This window comes from Lagopus leucura, unplaced genomic scaffold (genome assembly GCF_019238085.1).
Source record: "Lagopus leucura isolate 7727_CA_CO unplaced genomic scaffold, USGS_WTPT01 Super-Scaffold_100083, whole genome shotgun sequence".
NCBI lineage: Eukaryota > Metazoa > Chordata > Aves > Galliformes > Phasianidae > Lagopus > Lagopus leucura.
The window spans coordinates 127033-144421 of NW_024962318.1; the positions used below are offsets into that span (position 1 = coordinate 127033).

At 60.4% G+C, this 17389-nt stretch overlaps 1 protein-coding gene across 3 annotated transcripts; it reads right to left on the reverse strand.

Annotated features, from left to right (window-relative positions):
• Positions 1 to 3862: 3862 nt before the first annotated feature.
• KIAA1755 (KIAA1755 ortholog) lies at positions 3863 to 13498 on the reverse strand. 3 transcript variants are annotated; one of them, XM_042887454.1, is made up of 14 exons: positions 13362 to 13498; positions 11415 to 11612; positions 9952 to 11176; positions 9736 to 9861; positions 9098 to 9221; positions 8606 to 8699; positions 7870 to 7956; positions 7231 to 7347; positions 6833 to 6931; positions 6597 to 6745; positions 6067 to 6205; positions 5777 to 5899; positions 5080 to 5271; positions 3863 to 5009 (listed from the first exon to the last, which is right to left on the reverse strand). In XM_042887454.1, the coding sequence occupies exons 1-14, from the start codon at positions 13362 to 13364 to the stop codon at positions 4242 to 4244; spliced, it is 3444 nt and encodes a 1147-aa protein (XP_042743388.1). In that variant the 5' UTR covers positions 13365 to 13498; the 3' UTR covers positions 3863 to 4241. The 3 variants fall into 3 exon arrangements, with proteins under 3 accessions (XP_042743388.1, XP_042743387.1, XP_042743389.1); XM_042887453.1 differs by having other exon boundaries at positions 9736 to 9867; XM_042887455.1 differs by lacking the exons at positions 6597 to 6745; positions 6833 to 6931 and having other exon boundaries at positions 7250 to 7347; positions 9736 to 9867.
• Positions 13499 to 17389: the final 3891 nt, after the last annotated feature.

The following is a 17389-nucleotide window of genomic DNA, read 5'->3' on the forward strand; positions in this document are numbered from 1 at the left end:
GGGATCAGCTGCCCAGCAGGAGTCTGCATGCGTGGTGGGTGCGATGCTGGGGCTGATGGCATGGAGCTGGTGACACAAAAACGGTTCCTGCGCAGCCAAGCACAGAGTAGTGGTGGTACCTGGGCTATAGCTGTGTCTCAGCTCCCAGTTGGGGCAGTGGGAGCCAGCTCTGACCCTGCATCCCTGCAGGAGGAATCCCTCCACTCACAGTTGGTGCCCTCTCCGTTTACCCCTGCACACAGGGGGGTTCTGTCTGCCCTGCAGTGGAAATGCTGCAGGCGGGAGGTGGCCGTGCTGATGGTGTTATTTTTACTCTCCTTAGTAAGACAAGGATGCATTAAGAGGGAGTTTGCTCTGCTGGATGCCCAAAATAGCCCATGTGCTCAAGGTGTTCCACGGAGGGCTGTGCCTGCCCCGCTCCCACCCGCTGCTGGAGCAGCTTCAAAGGGGCTGTGCCCGTGTCCCGGCTGTTTGCTATGCTGGGTGTGCAGCGAGCTACACCCAGCCCCACGCAAGGCACATCCTGAGTTAGGAGAGCAAACAAACCCTGAAAGGGACAGTGTCTTCCCCGAGCCCTGAGCTACGCCGTCAGCTGCCTCTGAGTGCTCAGCCTGTGCTGGGCTCCTCCGCCCTGGGATGCTCTCCGTGTGGCTGGGGTGGGGGCAGAAGTGAGTGGGGGTGTCCTGAGCTCCCACTGCCACCACGGGGCTCTGGGAGCTGTGCTGGGGGTCTGGGATGGGCAGGTCTGAGGGGTGCGGTGTGCTCTGGTGGCACCCTGATGTCACCCTGGTGTCACCCGGTGTCATCCGTGTATCATCCCAGCGTCACCCCACTGTGGTGCAGGACAGCAGTGGAGAGGCAAAAGCTGAGCTGTGCAAATCCATTCCCGAGGAGTGCCAAGAGAAGCCCCAAGGGGAGAGCTGGGCAGCCAGTTTCCTTCTCTGGAAACCTTGGGAGCAAAGTGCTCATGAGCGCCTTCTCTGGAAACCTTGGGAGCAAAGTGCTGGGCCACACGGCTGGGGGGAGGCTCAGGGAGGAATGCGTGATTTCACGACCTTTGTTCTACAGCCCAACCGGTGTTTTCTATTTAAGATGAGGAGAAGCCAACCCTCCCTGCCCCCCTTCATCCAGCTCTGAGCTCCATGCCAGGCCCGGCGCTCTGACAGCCCTGGGATTTGCCCATGAACCGTGTGGCATCGGGTGCCAGCTGTGCAGAGCAGGGCTCAGTGCTCTCTTTGTGAGCTGAATGGCTTCCCCCCGTAGTGAGCCCATTTCCAGCTGCCGGGTGTCATTTCCAAGCAGCTCTCTGGAAGAACCCCAGCCCTGCTCTCCGCACCATGCCTTCGTGTTTCCTCAGTAACCCCACACCTCTGTGGTTTCTGACAGCTGTTTTCTGGATGGATCGGGACGGCCTCCACTCCCTGCTCAGGGCTTTGATTTGCGGCGGTGCACCTCTGAGATGCATTTTCCAGGCGCTGGGATGAATGATGTGCTCACATCTCTGGTGATGAACCTGTGTCACCTCAGTGCCCCACAGCCCTGTGCCCAGGGCAGCTCCCGTCACAGCTGTGTGCTACCTTTTGGGGAAGGGCTCAGGACCCCCCGGGTCAGGTTGGGGTTGTGCTGGGCGTTGGTGTTCCATACTTGGTGCCATCTTTGCCCCCACTGTCAGGAATTTCTTGGCCTCTGCATTTGTCCCAGTTTAGGGCAGGAGCAGGAGCCTGGATGCAGTAATGCAGCCCAGGGATCTCTCCTCTCAGCCAAAGGCACCACACAGAGCAGCACTGAAGCTCAGCTCCCCAGGCACCAGGACTCTGTGCTTACCTGCAGAAACCGAAGCCCCAATCCTTGGCTGTGTGCAGTGAGCACAGGTCTGGACATGAGCAGCACGCTCTGTGCCAGGCCCCCGTCCTGTGCCCCGTATTGCCCAGGGGCTGCCATAACAGGAGCACAGAGCCCTGTGCCCAGCTCTGGGGGCTCAGTGCCCGCCTGAACCCACTGCCCAGCTCTGTTTTCTTCCTTCTGCACCCACCATTCATTCATCCCTTTGGTTTGGAAGGAAGCATACCACGCAGCAGTGCAGGTGGGCCGTGGCCCCGCTGGGGAGCGCAGCTCCTGGGGACCCCCCACAGCTCCTGACAAATGGCTTTGCCATTTCCTGGGTGGGAAAGAGACATTGATTAACTCCTGCACTTGCCTTTCTGGAAAGGTTATAGCTTAATTGGTCAGACCCGGAGCCATAAATCAGACACTGAAGGAGCAGTGGAGCTAAGAAAAATTTGTGCAGAATGTTACAAAAACACTTTTGGGGAGGATGCACCCCACCATGAGCACAGAGGTGGGCAGGGAGCTCCGAGCATCACGAGAAAATGCTTTTCTGTCTGCTGAGGAGCTGGAAGCTCTCCTATCTGTTATCAATTAACCTCAGGGTTTGCAAAATGTCATATAATTATGGATTTTTTGTTTTTCCTTTTGGAAAAAGAAGAACAACAGGAAAGCCATTGTTTGTTTTATTGGGAAAAGATTGTAACCGGGTTTGAGAGATGGGAAACGCTTTCTCCATGGGAAACGCTGCTCTGCTCTGACTTCCAAACCAACGTGGAAAACCCACAGCATGTGGACCAGGCTGGGCTGGGCGGTGGGACAGCAGACCCCAGTGCTGAGCTCACGGTTACATGAGGAAGGGGAAACATCTCGGCACGGAGCTCCTCTCGGAGCACTGCAGTGTTGTTGCTGTATGCCAGCAGAGCAGCCTGCAGCCTTTATGGGGTTTGACTCGGGGCTGCTGGGGGGATTTTGTCTCCTGGATTATATGATGGCACCGACGAGATCCCGCTCTGCTGCCACCCGGTTTGGCTGCAGCCACCCTTTCACAGCGGGCTGAGAGGCACCCAGAATTAATTGGAACAATCCATCCTAAAGATGACAAAGGTGTCAATGAGTGTTTTTGTCTTCCAGCAGCACTGGGACTGCGGCGGTGCTGCGAAAGAGATGAAGAGCAACTCCAGCATGGATGGACCTCAGAGGAACTTGTACTGTGGGGATAGTTGGAAAATGGAGCAAACCAGCTGGGCTCGTCCCAGTGGGTCACACAGGGCCATCCACACCTCTCTGGAGTAATTCCTTTCAAGCCAAAAGGAATGAGACAGACCTCAGCTATCAGGATTGCAGGGAGGCACTGGCAGAAGCGTTACCAGGGAAATGAATGGGGAGGAGTGGGGTCAGCGGATCGAAGAGATGCCATGGGAGCAATCGCTGTGCTGCCAGCACCTACCCATGGGGACCAGCCCACTTTGGTGCATTTGGCACAAACAAGGCTGGAGGGGGTATGACTGATGCTTACAAACTCTGGGATGGGCACCATGTGCCCTTTATGCTGGGGAGCTGCGCCGTGTGGGACAGCGAGCCGTGCCCATATGACAGCTGGGAGTAGGGCTGTGTTTTTCTGGACCAAACTCTATGTGAGATATTGCATTTTGCAAGAGTTCCCTTGGCTAGCTCATGGTCACCCCATCCCAGCCCCGCCTGCTCTCCTGCACCATATGTGTCCCATGCAGGGCTGTGGGATGGAGCAGGCAGAGCCAAGTCCCAAGGACTGGACGGTGATGGGAGGGATCAGCTATAGACCTGCAGGGAGCAGGTGGGACAGAGGGAGAATTGCAGACAGAGCTGCTTCTCCCAACCCTAACAACAGGGAGAGGGCTCCCGTGAGCTGCTGCAGGGCTTTTTGGTGGTGAGCCCGACCACGAGCTGCTGGAAGGGCCGGCACCGTGGCTGTGGCATCTACAGTGTGCAGTGGGGCTCCTGGCAGCACCGGCCCCCACAAGCCAGCAGGACGCAGTTCCCCACTGTGCTCCACGACCACTGCTCCAGGAGCTTTATTGGCATTAATGTAATTAGTGGCACGTTAATGAGTGCATCCAAAAAAAAAAGCGCCCATTGTCACCGTCGCCAGGATGGCACCGTGGTTGCAGGGGCGTGGATGGGGCTCTGCATCCCTCAGCCCATCATGGGACATGGGCATGCCAGCCCTGGTGCTGATAAATGCACTTTGCAGGAGGATCGCCTCGCCTGGCAGATTAACAATTAACCCGGTGAGGGCCAGTAAGTGGGGTTATGGCTACTTCATGGAGTGTTAAATGCTGAAAGACTGAAAAACCAATGGGCTCTGAGCAGCAGCGCCCACATTTTACCCCTGAGCAGGGCACGTCCCCATGCGTCCCCAGGACTGGAGGTCACCTTCACTTGGCGTCTGCCCTGCCCAGCCCTGTGGCACGGTGGTTCTCCAGATACACAATTGGGGAGGGCTTTTGGGGGCTACCAGGAGGCCTCAAGTCCTGAGGCACAGCTGAGATCGTCGCTGGGGTTTCTTCGGCGGAGTTCTGCGTGTCTGAGTCCTCAGAGGAGAAGCTGCTATGGCTGGAGACCTGGAAGTACTGCGCTGCATCGCCTCGAGGACGTGCTGAGCCGTGTGCTGGGGGCTGACCGCAGAGGGGGGCACGCAGTGGGGAGGGGGACACGCAGCAGGGCGGGCTGCGGAGCTGGGATGGGCTCCTGTTGGTGCGCGGCGGGGTTCCACTGCCGCATGTCGGGAGGGAGCTGCAGCGCGGCCGTGGGGAGCTTGGAGGTGAGCGGGCGGCATCGCGCCGCTCCGTGCCCGCGGCACGGCCGCAAGAGCTGCCGGCTGAGGGCTGCTCCGAAGCCTGCACGGCCCCACGGCCCGGAGCGGTGGCTGCCGACCCCTCCCACAGCTCGGCCAGCATCGCCTCCAGGCTCTGCCGCGTCTCCTGGTATTTGTGCCACGCTGCCGTCCAGGCCCCCGTCCCGCTGCTGCTCTGCATCCGGCGCAGCTGCGCCCGCATCTCCTGCAGCTTCTCCGTGGAGAACTCCACCGACAGCCTCTGGAACGAGCTCTCCAGGCGCTGCAGAGCCTCGGGCCGCCCCGCGGGGACCCCGCCGTGCTTCGCCTGCGCCGAGCACTGCCTGCAGCCCGCGTTCAGGCAAGTGATCTGCAAAACAATGCACGGTGCTGCGCGTCCTGCTGTCTGCCTGCACCGCGCCCGGGCAGCGTGCACCCACCTTGCTGGAGAACTGACGCAGCTCGTGTAGCATCTCCAGCTCTGCCTGCCGCCGCTCCATGCGCTGCTGGAAGCTCATCAGCTTTGTTCGGATCAGGGCCACGGCAGCCTGCAAGGGCTCAGCCTCGGGGGGGACAGAATCCTGCAGCTTGTCTGCCTGCTCACACAGAGCCAGGCCGTGCCGGTGCCGGGCCTGCAGGTAGGCACAGCAGTGAGATTCACACCGGGAGCAGTGCTGATGGCTCTCAGCTCAGTGCAGCTCTCAGCTCAGAGCGCTCCACGCCAGAGCTGTGTGCTCACTGCATGCGGAGAGGCCGTTCAGGGCAGGTGAGAGGCAGCAAAGCATCGGGCATTCTGCACATCTCTGCTCCGCATGGCCTGGCTTTGCACCACACAGACTGCACTGCCCTGAGTGGGTCTGTATTGCTTCTTCCCTGTGCAGAATGAGAAATTAAGGGCCCTGACTGCAGCAGTGAGCAGGGAGCAGCCCCAGGGTAGCAGAGCTGGGAGCAACAGCCATGACTGAATGAAACTCATTTTGCACAGAGGTCTCATTCCCAGCCTGGGAGAGCTGGGCTGAGTACACCAAAGTCTGTAAGGGCATCGGAACCCTGCTCTAATTTTGCACGTTGATGTTTGTGCCCAGTGCTGGGCAGTGTGCTGTGCTGGGAGGTGACACCGGAGGTGGCCATACGTACCGCTGCCTGCAGCAGGAACTCACTCCAGCGCTCTGTGGACCTCTCAGAGCTGTCAGAGCTGCACTCCTCAGCTCCCATCTCACGCAGCCGCGCTGCTCCCTCTCCATCCAGCCATTGCCTGAGCTGTGGGGAGCGGGTGGGGGTCAGTGGGACGGCCCCAAGCACTGCCCTTCCCTTCCCTGCACTGCCTGGTTATGCACGGCACCAATAATTAAAACCCAGGGCAATCCTGTCATTATCTGCATTTCCTCCACCGCTAGAAGCTGAGGAAACGCTGCTCCAGCACCCACCTCATCCAGCTCGCCCTCCAGCTCCCGCACCTTCTGCAGGGCGCTGAGCCGCTCCAGGCGGCTGTTGGACAGCGAGACCAGGAGGTGCAGCTCCTCCTCCAGCTGTGCGTACCGCGCCTCGGCCGCGTCCATGCCAGCTCTGCATGGGGGAGAAGGGTTAGGGCTGAGGTTAGGTGAGGGTTGGGATTAAGGTTAGGGTCAGGGGCTGGCAGCGCAGGGCTGGGTGTCTGCAGCAGGAGCTGGACGTGAGCGGCACCGCTGGACGTGATGGGCATTGCTGGATGGGAGCGGCACCGCTGGACATGTGCAGCAGCACCGGGGCTTGGCCCCATCTAGTGGCTCTGTCTGAGACAGGCCCGTGGGACGGCTGCAGGCGCTGGGAGCTCGGAGCACAGAGCCCGGCGCCCTGCGGTTCCCCAGCGGGATTCCTGCACGGGGTGTGGGCACGGCAGGAGGGTGCCGGGCAGCGGGTGGCAGCGCTGGGAGGTGCTGCTGGCGGGGAGGTGGTCCCGGCCCCTCTGCCCCCGTACCTGACGTGGGGTGAGGCTCGGAGCCGGGCAGCATCCCTCCGCAGCCGGGCCAGCACGGCGCCCCCCTCGTGCTGCAGGCACAGCAGCTGCGGGTCGCTCAGCACCCTGCGCATCAGCTCCTGGTGCCTCTCGATGCCTGCGGCCGCATCCTGCCGAGAGACTGCACTCAGCGGGGGCTGCAGGATGGGCAGCTCAGGCTGTGCAGTGAGGGATGGAGATGGGCACAGCCCCGGTACCTGCATCCCCGCCGCACCATCAGTGCTCTGAAGCTCCTGGATGCAGCTCTGCAGCAGCTCCAATGCCCGCCCGAGGCTGGCGGTGAGGGGCTGCAGCCTCTGTTGGGAAGCACAGGGGTGAGCAGGGATGTGCAGGCAGTGGGACGGGAGCAGGGGCTGCAGCGGGGAGCAAGAGGATCACTGCCAGAGCAACTGACAAGAGTGGGGAGTGCTTTGGGGACATCATGTGAAAGCCAGTGAGGAAGGGATGGGGAAGTGACGGCAGGAGCCAGGCCAGCAGCAAGCTGTCCTATGCTGGGGATAGGGATGGGACGGGAAGGCTGCTCTGTGCTCTGCACTTTGGGGACTGAGGGGAACAACGGGAAGGGAGGAGGAGCTGATGGTGTGATAGTGGACACCTGGAAGAATTGCACCCACTCGCCGTGGCAGTAGGGGAAGCTGCCCTCCAGCTCCGCCGTCACCTGGGAGCTGTCGACGAAGCGGCCCAGAGCCTTCAGTGATGTCAGCGTCTCCACCTGCAGGGCATGGGGCTCCTGAGGGACTGCATGGGTCCCGTCCCCCAGGGGCAGCTTGGAGCTGGGGAACGTGGCCCTCATTCCCCTGCAGCCCTGAGTGCGCAGTGCAGCTCCGGCTGCACCCCCCTGCGGCTCCGCTGTGTTTGAATGCCTGGGACATCACTGGGACTGCAGTAATCTGCCACGACATCCACACGAGGTAATCGGGCTCATTAATATTTCACATGATATTAATTACAGTGAGCAGCACCGGATGAACAATAAACCCTTTCAGGTTTAGATTTATCACCCTGACACCTGCGTTTGGCTGATGGCTGTGATGGGGAAACACCAGGCAACCTTTGGTACAGCTCAGCAGAGCCACGGCAGCAGTGAGCCCCAAAGTGGGGAGTGGGATCTCCAGTGAGGGGATGGAGGGTGCTCCAGACTGGGAGGATGCTGTCACCCCATGGGATGTGGGGTGCTGCTGCCGTGGGATAAAACAGAAGGACACGAGGAGGGGATGGGGCAGACAGCTCTCACCTGCAGCCCAGGCAGCTTCTCACGGGGAGCAGATGGCTCCTTCTCAGCCAGCAGCAGCACGGTGTGGATGCAACCCGGTGAGATGTTCTGTGAAGGAAGGACAGTCACTCCTGCATGCCCTGCTGCGCTGCCCTGGCCATTGGATCCAAGTCAACCTCAGCCATGGGTAACCACGGGAAAAAATGGTACCAGTCCCCGTATTGCTGTCCCTATCCACAGAATACATCCGCTGGCAGAAGGAACCCATGGAAAGTGGCCCGTGAACAAGTCCCTTCCCTCACACCAGTGACGTTTCTCTGCATGGGGGGCTCTGCTCAGAGGAAATGGGGTCTTTGTGCCTGGTCAGGGGCTGCCCGCGCCACTGTGGACGTGCCCAGAATTAGAGACTGAGCAGCAACTTTGGGAACAAAGGGGGGGTTGTTTGAGAGTTGCCAGTCCTGTGGGGAATCTGGGGATGAGAAGGCAGTAAGAGATGTGATTTTCCTAAATAAATGCATGGTGATGATGCTGCAGGATGCTTATATCTGTCCCAGTAAATCCACACCATGGCGCTAACGGGGAAAATCTGTGAGTGAGATAAAAGCACAGCCTCGGGCATCTCAGGGCTGGGCTGCCTGTAGGGCTGCTCTGAGCTGGGGGGATGGGATGTGAGGGCTCAGGAGGGCTGGCGCTGTAGCTGCCATGGAACAGGGGCTGCATGCACACAGCTGGCATTTACAGAACAACCCCAGCATACCTGGATGGAGCGGAGAGCGGAGTACAGGGTGGGAGAGGGAGGCTGCTTCCTGGCATCCACCACAGCTGTCAGCCCGCTGTCCTTCGCATCCTTCCTGGCACATGGAAACACAACACAGTAACAAGGAGGCAAATCCCACAGGTCAGCAGAGGATGCTCCCCGGGATTCGACCCTGCTGGGAGGCAGAGCAATGCCTGTCCCCAGGAGAAACAGCAGCACTGGAGCTGGGGCCTCATCCCCATTGGTAACCCCAGCTCAGCACAGTGTGGGGAGGCACTGCCAGTGCTGGGCAGAGGCACAGGGTATGCACCCCCCGCCCAGGGGTGGCTGCAGTGGGGGGTGTGGACATGGCAAGGAGCCTGTGGGATGTGCCCAAATGGTGTAAATGGAACGTGCCCAATGGGTGCATGTGAGATGTGCCCAAAGGATGCATTCAGGATGCAGGTAACGGGGGGGGGGGGCGGGCCGGGCTCAGGTCCTCTCAGCCCTTACCTTGGGAGGGAGCAGAGGCAGAGGAGCAGCCTTGCCAGCTCGGCAGCTGAGCACCACGTGGCCCCCCAGGCGCTGCTGCTGGTGGTCACTTGCAGGAGAGCCCTGCCCAGCTTGTCGGTGCCACCTGCAGAGTTGAAGCAGGACACTGACCTCTCCTTCCCCACCAGCCGGCCCTGGGGTCTCTGCACAGCTCACACTGGCATTTCACAGGAGGTCAGGCACAAGACCTGTCTGAATCCACTTGTGCCTGATCCCCGCAGAGGGGCAGCGAGGGCTGCGCCAGCCCCCAAAGGCCCTCGCATGCTCACTAGCCCTGGAAATGCCATGGTTCAGATGATGAGGATGATTTCCCCCCAGAAAACAAGGACATTTCTGCCACAGGTTTTCAGTTCTTGGGAAAAGGAAGAATCTGAACGTTTGCCGTTTGGCAGCTAAAAGCTGAAAAGCTTCATTTGTGAGGAATGGTGTGGGAGGGCTGCGTGCAGCTGGGAGCCGTGTCAGCTGCTCAGAGCACACTGCCTGACTTTTTTTTGTGCCCGGCTGAAGGGAAATTTCCAAGGTGGGGGCTTTCTTGGGAGCAAAGCTCTGAGACCTCCCCCCCAAACCGCTTCCCAGCAGAAGGCAGCTGCTCCCTGTACCTGGCAGGCAGACGATGCCTGAGTGCAGCAGCCCGGCGTGCAGCTCCTGCCAGAGCACGGAGGGGCCGTTCTGTTTGATGGTGCTCTGCAGGGACCGTTCCTCTGCAGGGGCTGCAGCTGCCACATCTGCACCTGCCCATGGGACAGAGGAGAGGGGTTGACAAAGTGCGATGGGGCAGAGAACCGTGGCACCCCGCAGCCCCGCGCAGTCATCACCTTTCCCGGCCGGCTTGGCTCTGCCCATCCTGGGTGAGTAAATGGCAGACACCTTCCTCCAGCCACCCTCATGCTGGCTGCCCGTGCTGTCCCCGAGCCGAGGACCCTTCAGGAAGGAGAACTTGTGGCTGGAGCCTGCTGCCTCTGAGCGAGTGGGGGCTGAGGGCACATGGGGGCTGCGCTGCCCCACCGCCTGCCTTCCTGAGCCCCCGGCACGAGCCCTGCGGGGGCAGGGGGTGCCGGCCCTGCTCCCACATGGCTCAAGGGGCTCAGCTAGGGGTGCAGAGCTGTCGGGCTCCTCCAGGATGGCTGCCATCAGCGCGGGGCCAAAGCTCACTGGGTTCTGAAGGGCGGCCAGGTAGGAGTCGCGGTGCCGGCAGCGCGAGCCATGCGGCCCAGGCTCCCCACTCAGCCTCCTTCTCTGGCATGGGGTGCAGGGACCCTCCTGGGAGCTCAGCACTCCCCCGCAGGGCCAGGAGCCTGACCAGGGCTGTGCCACCGCAGAGCGGGACGTGGCCAGGAGGCCCAGGTCCTGCTGGGAGAGCTGCAGCAGCTCCACGTACTCCCCCTCCAGGTTCTGGCTGATGATATCCTGCAGGCTGGGAATGGCCAGAGTGGTTGGGTTCTGCCTCAACCCTGCTTGCTCCACCTTGATCAACCCTGGGTACCTCCCCTGGTTTGGCTTCCGGCTGTCTCTGCAGCCCGGGACGACGCCGGCGATGTTGCTGTGGGGCGCTGAGCTCTGTGCTGCGCCATGGGGTGTGGGTGTGATCGATGCCACTGGCTCAGTTGGTGCTGCTGGCTCCGGACTGGGGCCTCCTGGTGCACCCACAGGTGTGCCACTGGGTCCAGCCTTGGGCTTGTCGACAAACTCTGGTGAGGCAATCTTGCTCCATGGCAGCGGGGTGATGCCATTCTCAGTGGCCACCAGGCAGGTGTGCAGGGGGGACCCAGCATGGTTGCAATTAATCTCCTCCAGCCACTCGTTGGTGAAGAGCAGCGCGTAGGCAGCCTCGGGGATGGGCGTCTCCTGCACGCTGTCCAGGTCTGGTGAGAGGTGCTTGAGGGCGATGCGTGCTGTGTGCTCCTGGCAGGGCTCTGCCTGCAGGTAGAAGTCCCCGGCACGCAGCAGCAGTGGGTTGAGAGGTGCCAGGTGCACCACCACCTTCTCGTGCAGACACAAGGGCCAGCCCTCGTGCAGGAAGATGCAGTTGGAGTAGGGAGCCTGCAAGGGAGGGAGAATGCAGGGCATCAGCAAGAGCCTCTGCGGCTCCGGTGCTTCCTGGCAGTGAGATCCCACTCGTGAAACCGTGCTGAGCCTGTGGCCATTCCCAGGGGGCTGGGTGCTCTCCCCATGGTGATGGGATGTGCAGCCCAGGGCAGGGCACGGCTGTGCAGGGCATCACGCTTTAGGGCACAGTGGGGCATGGGGGAGCAAAGCACGGGGCAGCTCATCCGCTTACACAGGCCGCCTGCCGCACGTGCTCGAAGAGGCGCTTGGCAGGGATGAGGAAGTCCAGCAGGCAGCAGAGCCCGTCACCCTGGTAGCTGCTCTCCAGCAGGCGGAACACCTGGCCCAGCACAGTCGGGGCCGTGGCTTCGAAGGGCGGATAGAGGGAGCGGAGGGCGCTTTGCACCGCTGCATCCAAGGACTGTGAGTCCTGCGGGAGGAAAGCAGGGTGCTGTCAGCCACCCCTGGGAGCCCACAGCACACCTCAGAGCCCAGCTGCACCCCACAGCCCCCAGTGGGGAAAGTGGCCCTGCAGCAGCTGAGGGGTTAAGCGGAGTCCAAGCAGAGATGTGCGCTCAGCAGATCCCAGGAATGCAGAGGCTGGAGGAGAGGAGGAAGGCCAAGCAGCTGGAGATGGATGGGATGTTTGGGTTCAGACACTTCACTGGATATGACGAACTCCAAATTAATCTCTGGAGGGTTTTCTGAGAAGAGTGCTGCCCAGTCACAGACCCATCCCCAGCAAAGCACAGCTTTCTAAACGGGCAAAGGCATAGGGTTAGGGTCATGCATCAGATCACCCTGCTGACTTTGCTTCCCCAGTTTTGCCAAGACGTTCATTGCATAGAGCTTGTAGACAGAGCCGTGCATGGGAGGAAGTGATCCAAATGTTCATCTAAAGCCTCAGCTGCAACACAGGGAGAGCAAGGGTGAATGTGCACATGGCTGCAGAGCAGAGAGCTGCGACAGCACGCGAGGAAGAGATGCCACAAGAAGCATGCAAACTCAGCTTGGCCACAAGCAGGCAGTGACCTTCTCATAGCTCTGGCTCCAGGCACAGTTGATGCTGGAGCTGAGCCCCAGAGCGGGGATTGCAGACATAGGGGCAGATTGGTGCTGTGTGGACCAACATCCTTTCTGAGGCAGCAGGAAGTTTGCCCTGACCTCACGCTGCTCCCCAGTCTGGGATGGGAAGGCGCCAGGGAAGAAGTCTGGACTCACCCCGTGGAAAGACAATGCAGGGTGTCTGACAGGGGGAATGGCCCTACAGTGCAATGAAAGAGGAGAATCTTCCCCCCAATGAAACCCAACCAAAGGGGCTCGCCTGTGGGCGGATCAGTAGAAGCTTGTTTTCCTGGGAACGGGCTAAAAGTGCACAGACCTCCCTAAAGCAGTGGGAACAGCATCTTGGGGAAAACTATTGGCCGACGGATGGAGGCACCGGATGCACCCCGGGCTGTGCCAAAGGGCGTTTTGGCCTACAGTGTCCAGAAATGTTTTGTTAAGTGTCACAGAGCACTTCATCATGGGAGAGGCTTTGGGGTGAGATCGGCGCAGAGCTCTGTGCTCATGCAGAGGGCTGAGGTGAGAGTGGGGAGAGGGGAGAAACCAAACGGGACCCAGTGAGCCCCCTTCCCTCCTCCAGTTGCAAGGGAGTGAAACAAAAGGCATTAGGGAGCACAAGAAGATTTACATTTGCAAAGCCATTTCCATTTTAATAAGCCAAAGTGCTGTTAAATAGAGATTGATATTTCTCCCCAAACACCCATAACTTTTAGCGGTGATTTATCCACACGAGATGGGCTGGGCAGTGGTGTTTTGGTTGCAGGAAGGTTGGTTAACTCGTGCCCGAAGCCACGAGGTGACCGCACAGCCTCTTCTCTCCCCCCATCGGGAAGGAGCGGGGTGAGAACGCCCGGACCCGCAGCCCATCACAGCTCAGCTCCGTCTCGCGGGGAGGGGGATTGAAGGAACACCGGGGAACGGAGAAGAGCAGCGCAGCGCTCAGCCTCAATTCGGCCCCGATCGGGGCAGCGGCCCCCGCTTCACGGCCCGCGGTGCCGGCAGAACGGCGGGGCAATCCGAGCCCCGCACACCGCCGCCCCCCCGACGGTTCCGCCTCGTCGGGGCTCCCCGACGGCAGGTGCGGGGGAAAGGATAGCAAAGCAGAAGGCATTACCATGGTTAACGGGCAGCGGCAGCGCGCCCGGGGGGGCTTTCCCTCGTCCTTCCTCGGGGTCCGGCGCTTCCTCCCGCCCTCGGGGTCTCCTCGGTGGCTGCGGCTTCGCGGTTCCGTCCCGGTGCCCGCGGGCGCTGCGGAGCTGCCGGCCCCCCCCGCCCCATGGCCCGCCCGGAGCCGGAGGACGGGCTGCTCCTTCCCCCCGCCCGCGGTTCTGCTGGAAAAAAAAAAACAGCAAAAAAAAAAAAAAAAGAAAAAGAAAGAAAGAGAAGAAAAAGTGCGAGAGCGGAGGAGGGGAGGGGCTGGCGGAGGGACGCCGAGGCTCCGGCTGTGGGGCCGCGTGGGGCCGTCCCGCAGCCCCGGGAGGAGCTGGCGCGCTGCCGGCCCGAGGAGTGCGGGCAGACCGCACAGGATGCGGCCCGCCGCCCCGTCCCGCACCGCCCCGCTCTGCTCTGCGTCGCCGCCCCGCGGAGTCCCCGCAAGCGGAGCGGCTCCGGGGCCAAAGCACGTCCCGTCCCGGGCTGCGAGGAACAACGCGGGGAGAAATGCACGACTGTGAGCGTGTGCTCGTACACGCAGGCACGGACGAGCTGCGGTGGATTTTCCCTTTCTAAATAAACACGCGCTGTGTTGATACAAAACACTTTCTCGCTGTTTTGTATTCAAAACTCGGGGGCTTCCTTTCCTGGATTGGCTCAAAAGTAGAGCAGAAGAAAAGTGTTTTTCACGGCTTTTTGGGATGATTCAACTCTGGAAAGTACCTGTTTGAGGGCACAACGTGTGATTGAGTGACCAAAAGTTGTACAAAAGCACTCAGTGCGCGAGCCAAAGCCGCAGGTTTGGTGCATCGTAAGGCAGAGGGCTGCTGCTCGGCAGCGATGCTCCATCCCTGTGCATGAGCTGCAGCCACAACAGCGTGTCTGCGGGCACAGCTTGGAGCCCGGAGTGGGACAGCACATGTGGGACAGCTGCACTGCAGCCCTACGCTGCTCCAGACCCACAGCCTGACTGCTGCCCCACCAGCCTTCCGCTCAGCTGAGTGCAGCCCCAGGAACCCTCCTGCACTGGGGCCACCGGGCAGCTCCTCCCTTCCCCCCAGCAGCTGCCAATTGCTCCTTTAATTGTGCCGGTTCACAGACTCTGCTTCAGCCTTTTTATAGTTTCACTGCGTGCGAGGGTAGGAGGGAGTATGAGCTCATGCTCTGGCCGTCTCTAATTGCCTGGTTACCTCTGAAGTGAGCCCAAGAACTCACTTTGGCTCCAGAACCTTTGGAAAGCTGCAGCGGCCGCAGGCAGGAGGGGGGTGGCTGGGTGCCCCTGCAGCAGGGGGACAGGCGAGCAGGAGGGCATGATGCTGTGACAGCAGGCCTGGTGGGAGCTGTGTTCCCATCAGAGTGCTGTGCTCAGCAGGATAGGATCCAGCCCTACATTCCCCCCAACCTTGTGCCCCCCCCCCGCTGCCCTGAGGTAGCCAGACCTGGGGGCACAGTGGGTTGCTGGAGGCTGAGCTGTCCCACACGGGGTCCCACAGAGCTCAGAGGCCCCCAGTGCCCCGTGGCTCCTGACCCCATGAGCTCACCCTCCTCTTCCTTTCTTCATGCCCCGTTTCCCCGAGCAGCTGTGGGACAGGCTGTGTGCAGCCCCTCACCCTGCCCTGCTGCCTGCACAGAGCCACCATTCAGTCCCCTGGGCTCTGCCTGAGGTCACCATTTGTGCATTTTTATTTTTACTTTGCTGAAAACTCTCCCCCTTCTGCTCTCTGGATCCCCTTCTGTCCCCCACCCGAGGCCCTCAGACATGGTGTCAGAAGGCAACATGGAGGGCACAGTTCTCAGCAGGTGGGGGACACCCTGGCTGCAGGACTGCTTTGCAGCAACCTGTGATGTCACCATGACTCTGGGACACAGGGAGGGTGGGGATGGGGAACCCAGCATGGGGGTGGCTTTCTGGGGCCAGGATCCCACCGGGAGCCCTGCTGCTGACAGCTGTGTCCCCACAGCCATAGTCCTCCTCTGCAGATCAACATTCCTCGCTGCACTCAGTGTGTCCCCTGTTTTTTTGGCTCTGGTGTCCCTGAGCATTTCCAACTGTGTGCTTCTGATGCAGCCATCAGGGCTGGAGTCAGCTGGTGACTCCATGCTGGCCCAGAGCCTGTTCTGCTCCCAGGAACAGCTGGGACCGGGTCACACTGAGCCTGCAGCTGGAAAAACAGTGGTGCAGGGCCCTGCACTACCCTGGCTGTGTGCTCAGGTGCTGCCAAACCGAGGGGTTCCAGGGCAGGGAGCAGAGGGTGAGGGTGAGCAGCACTGGGCTGGCAGCTCCTAGCACGCCGATCGTGCAGCTCCTGGCATCCAGATGATGCAACTGCCAGCACCCCGATGCCAATGGCATTTTGCAGAAATGTGAGTGAGATCCCTGCAGCTCTCTAGGGACTCACAGTGGCCCTCTATGGCAGCGGGCTTGCTGCCTGGAAGCAGATAAAGAGAGAGTTTTCTTCCTGGCTGTGGACCTGTTCCAAGTTCCCTTTGAACCAGCTGCACTGCTCTCACTTTTCTCACCAAGTGCCCCTGGGTTTTTCCCTTGTGTTTCCCCATGGCAGCATTTGCCAGACCACAGCTCGGCTCTGCGGCCACAAGTCAAAGCCAGATCACGGGCAGAGGCGATGCCCTGCGAGCAGCACGTGCTGCCCAGCCTCAGGGAATTTCCACTGCAGTTGTGGCACCCATGGAGCGGATCCACAGCCTGACCCGCAGTGCCCCATGCTTGCAGGATGGCTTTGGCCATTGCATCATGTAGGAGATGTGGAAAGAGCCCCGAGAAGGACCCGGAACTGCCCCCACGTGACGGGCAGCACATGGGGCTGGAGGAAGCTGTGCAGCTCGGTGCTGGCGTTAGAGGTGTTTTCAGCTGTTCCTTGGCAAACATGGGACTGTTTGGTCAGGCTTTGTGCGGTGAGAAAGGTTTTTTAAGTTCAACTTTAAAGCTTGCTCAAGCCCAGAAGGAAAACTTTGTGCTTATGCTCCCTCATTACGTTGCTCCCCATGAAATTTCATTTCTCCTCATGGAAAAGGTTCTGGTTCCTTGGTGTGTGTCTGAAATGGTGTTTTGAAACAGTTCTGCAGCACGAACTTTGGGCTTTGGGGAGCAGGAGCCAGCAAAAAGCTGAAATGGGGCTTTGGCTTTTGAGCTTCTCCTCTGCTTTGGGGGCACAATGGGCTCGGGGTGGATTGGGGATGGGTGCAGGCAGTGTGTGGGCATTCCGTGGTGCATGGCTCTTCCCAAGCTGTTTGTCCCACTCTGGTGGCCCAGTCAGCACCAGTCCCACGTTGTCTCTGTGTGCCTGCTCTGGTCCCAAAACTGCTGCTGCTCTGGGGCTCATGATGCAGCCTCAGCAACAGACCTGGAGATGCACAGCACAGGGTGTAGCAGACCAGAGTGCAGCAGACCCAGACGTGTGTGGCCCTGGGTGCAAGATTCTTCTCCTGCCTGCAATCCTGGGCAGAGCTGGCTGGGCACACACTGAGCTGGCTGCCTGGGGAAGTGATGGCTGCATCATGTGCCCTGACCATGCGCTCGTCCACTGCAAATGCTTCTGTCCAGAACTGTGGGGAGGAAGGACAGCAGGAGCTGAGAGCTGATTTCCATGTGCCAGGGGCTCCAGCAAAGCTGTCCTAGGCTTCTCTGTGGCTCGAGCTGCTCTGTGGCACAGCCATACCAGGCTACAGTGCTTGAGAAAGAGCTGCATTTCACAAGCGTTCAATGCAGGGATGTTGCCTCTGGCAACCAGAGCACTTCCCTGGATCCAGCACAAGATCTGCCCCCATCAGCCCCTGTGGACTTCCTGTGCCATGTCCTGCTGCTTCCAGAAAGGGAAATGAAAGCAGCCTAAAGCTTCTTCCATCACTCTCGTTGGTGCTGGTGGGGGAGCTGCAGGCAGCCCAAGGTGGGAGACCCTTGGGCAGCCCCAGGAGCGGGGCAGCTCAGGTTCCTGTCCTCAGGGCACAGCAGAGAGCCGTAACAGCGCCCCA

Excerpts from the sequence above, each read along its gene's own strand:
- KIAA1755 (XM_042887453.1), bottom strand. Across the intron at positions 9,868-9,951 it reads AGCCAAGCCGGCCGGGAAAG|GTGCAGATGTGGCAGCTGCA; the intron begins GTGATGACTGCG and ends TCCCATGGGCAG. Across the intron at positions 6,932-7,230 it reads AGTGGGTGCAATTCTTCCAG|AGGCTGCAGCCCCTCACCGC; the intron begins GTGTCCACTATC and ends GCTTCCCAACAG.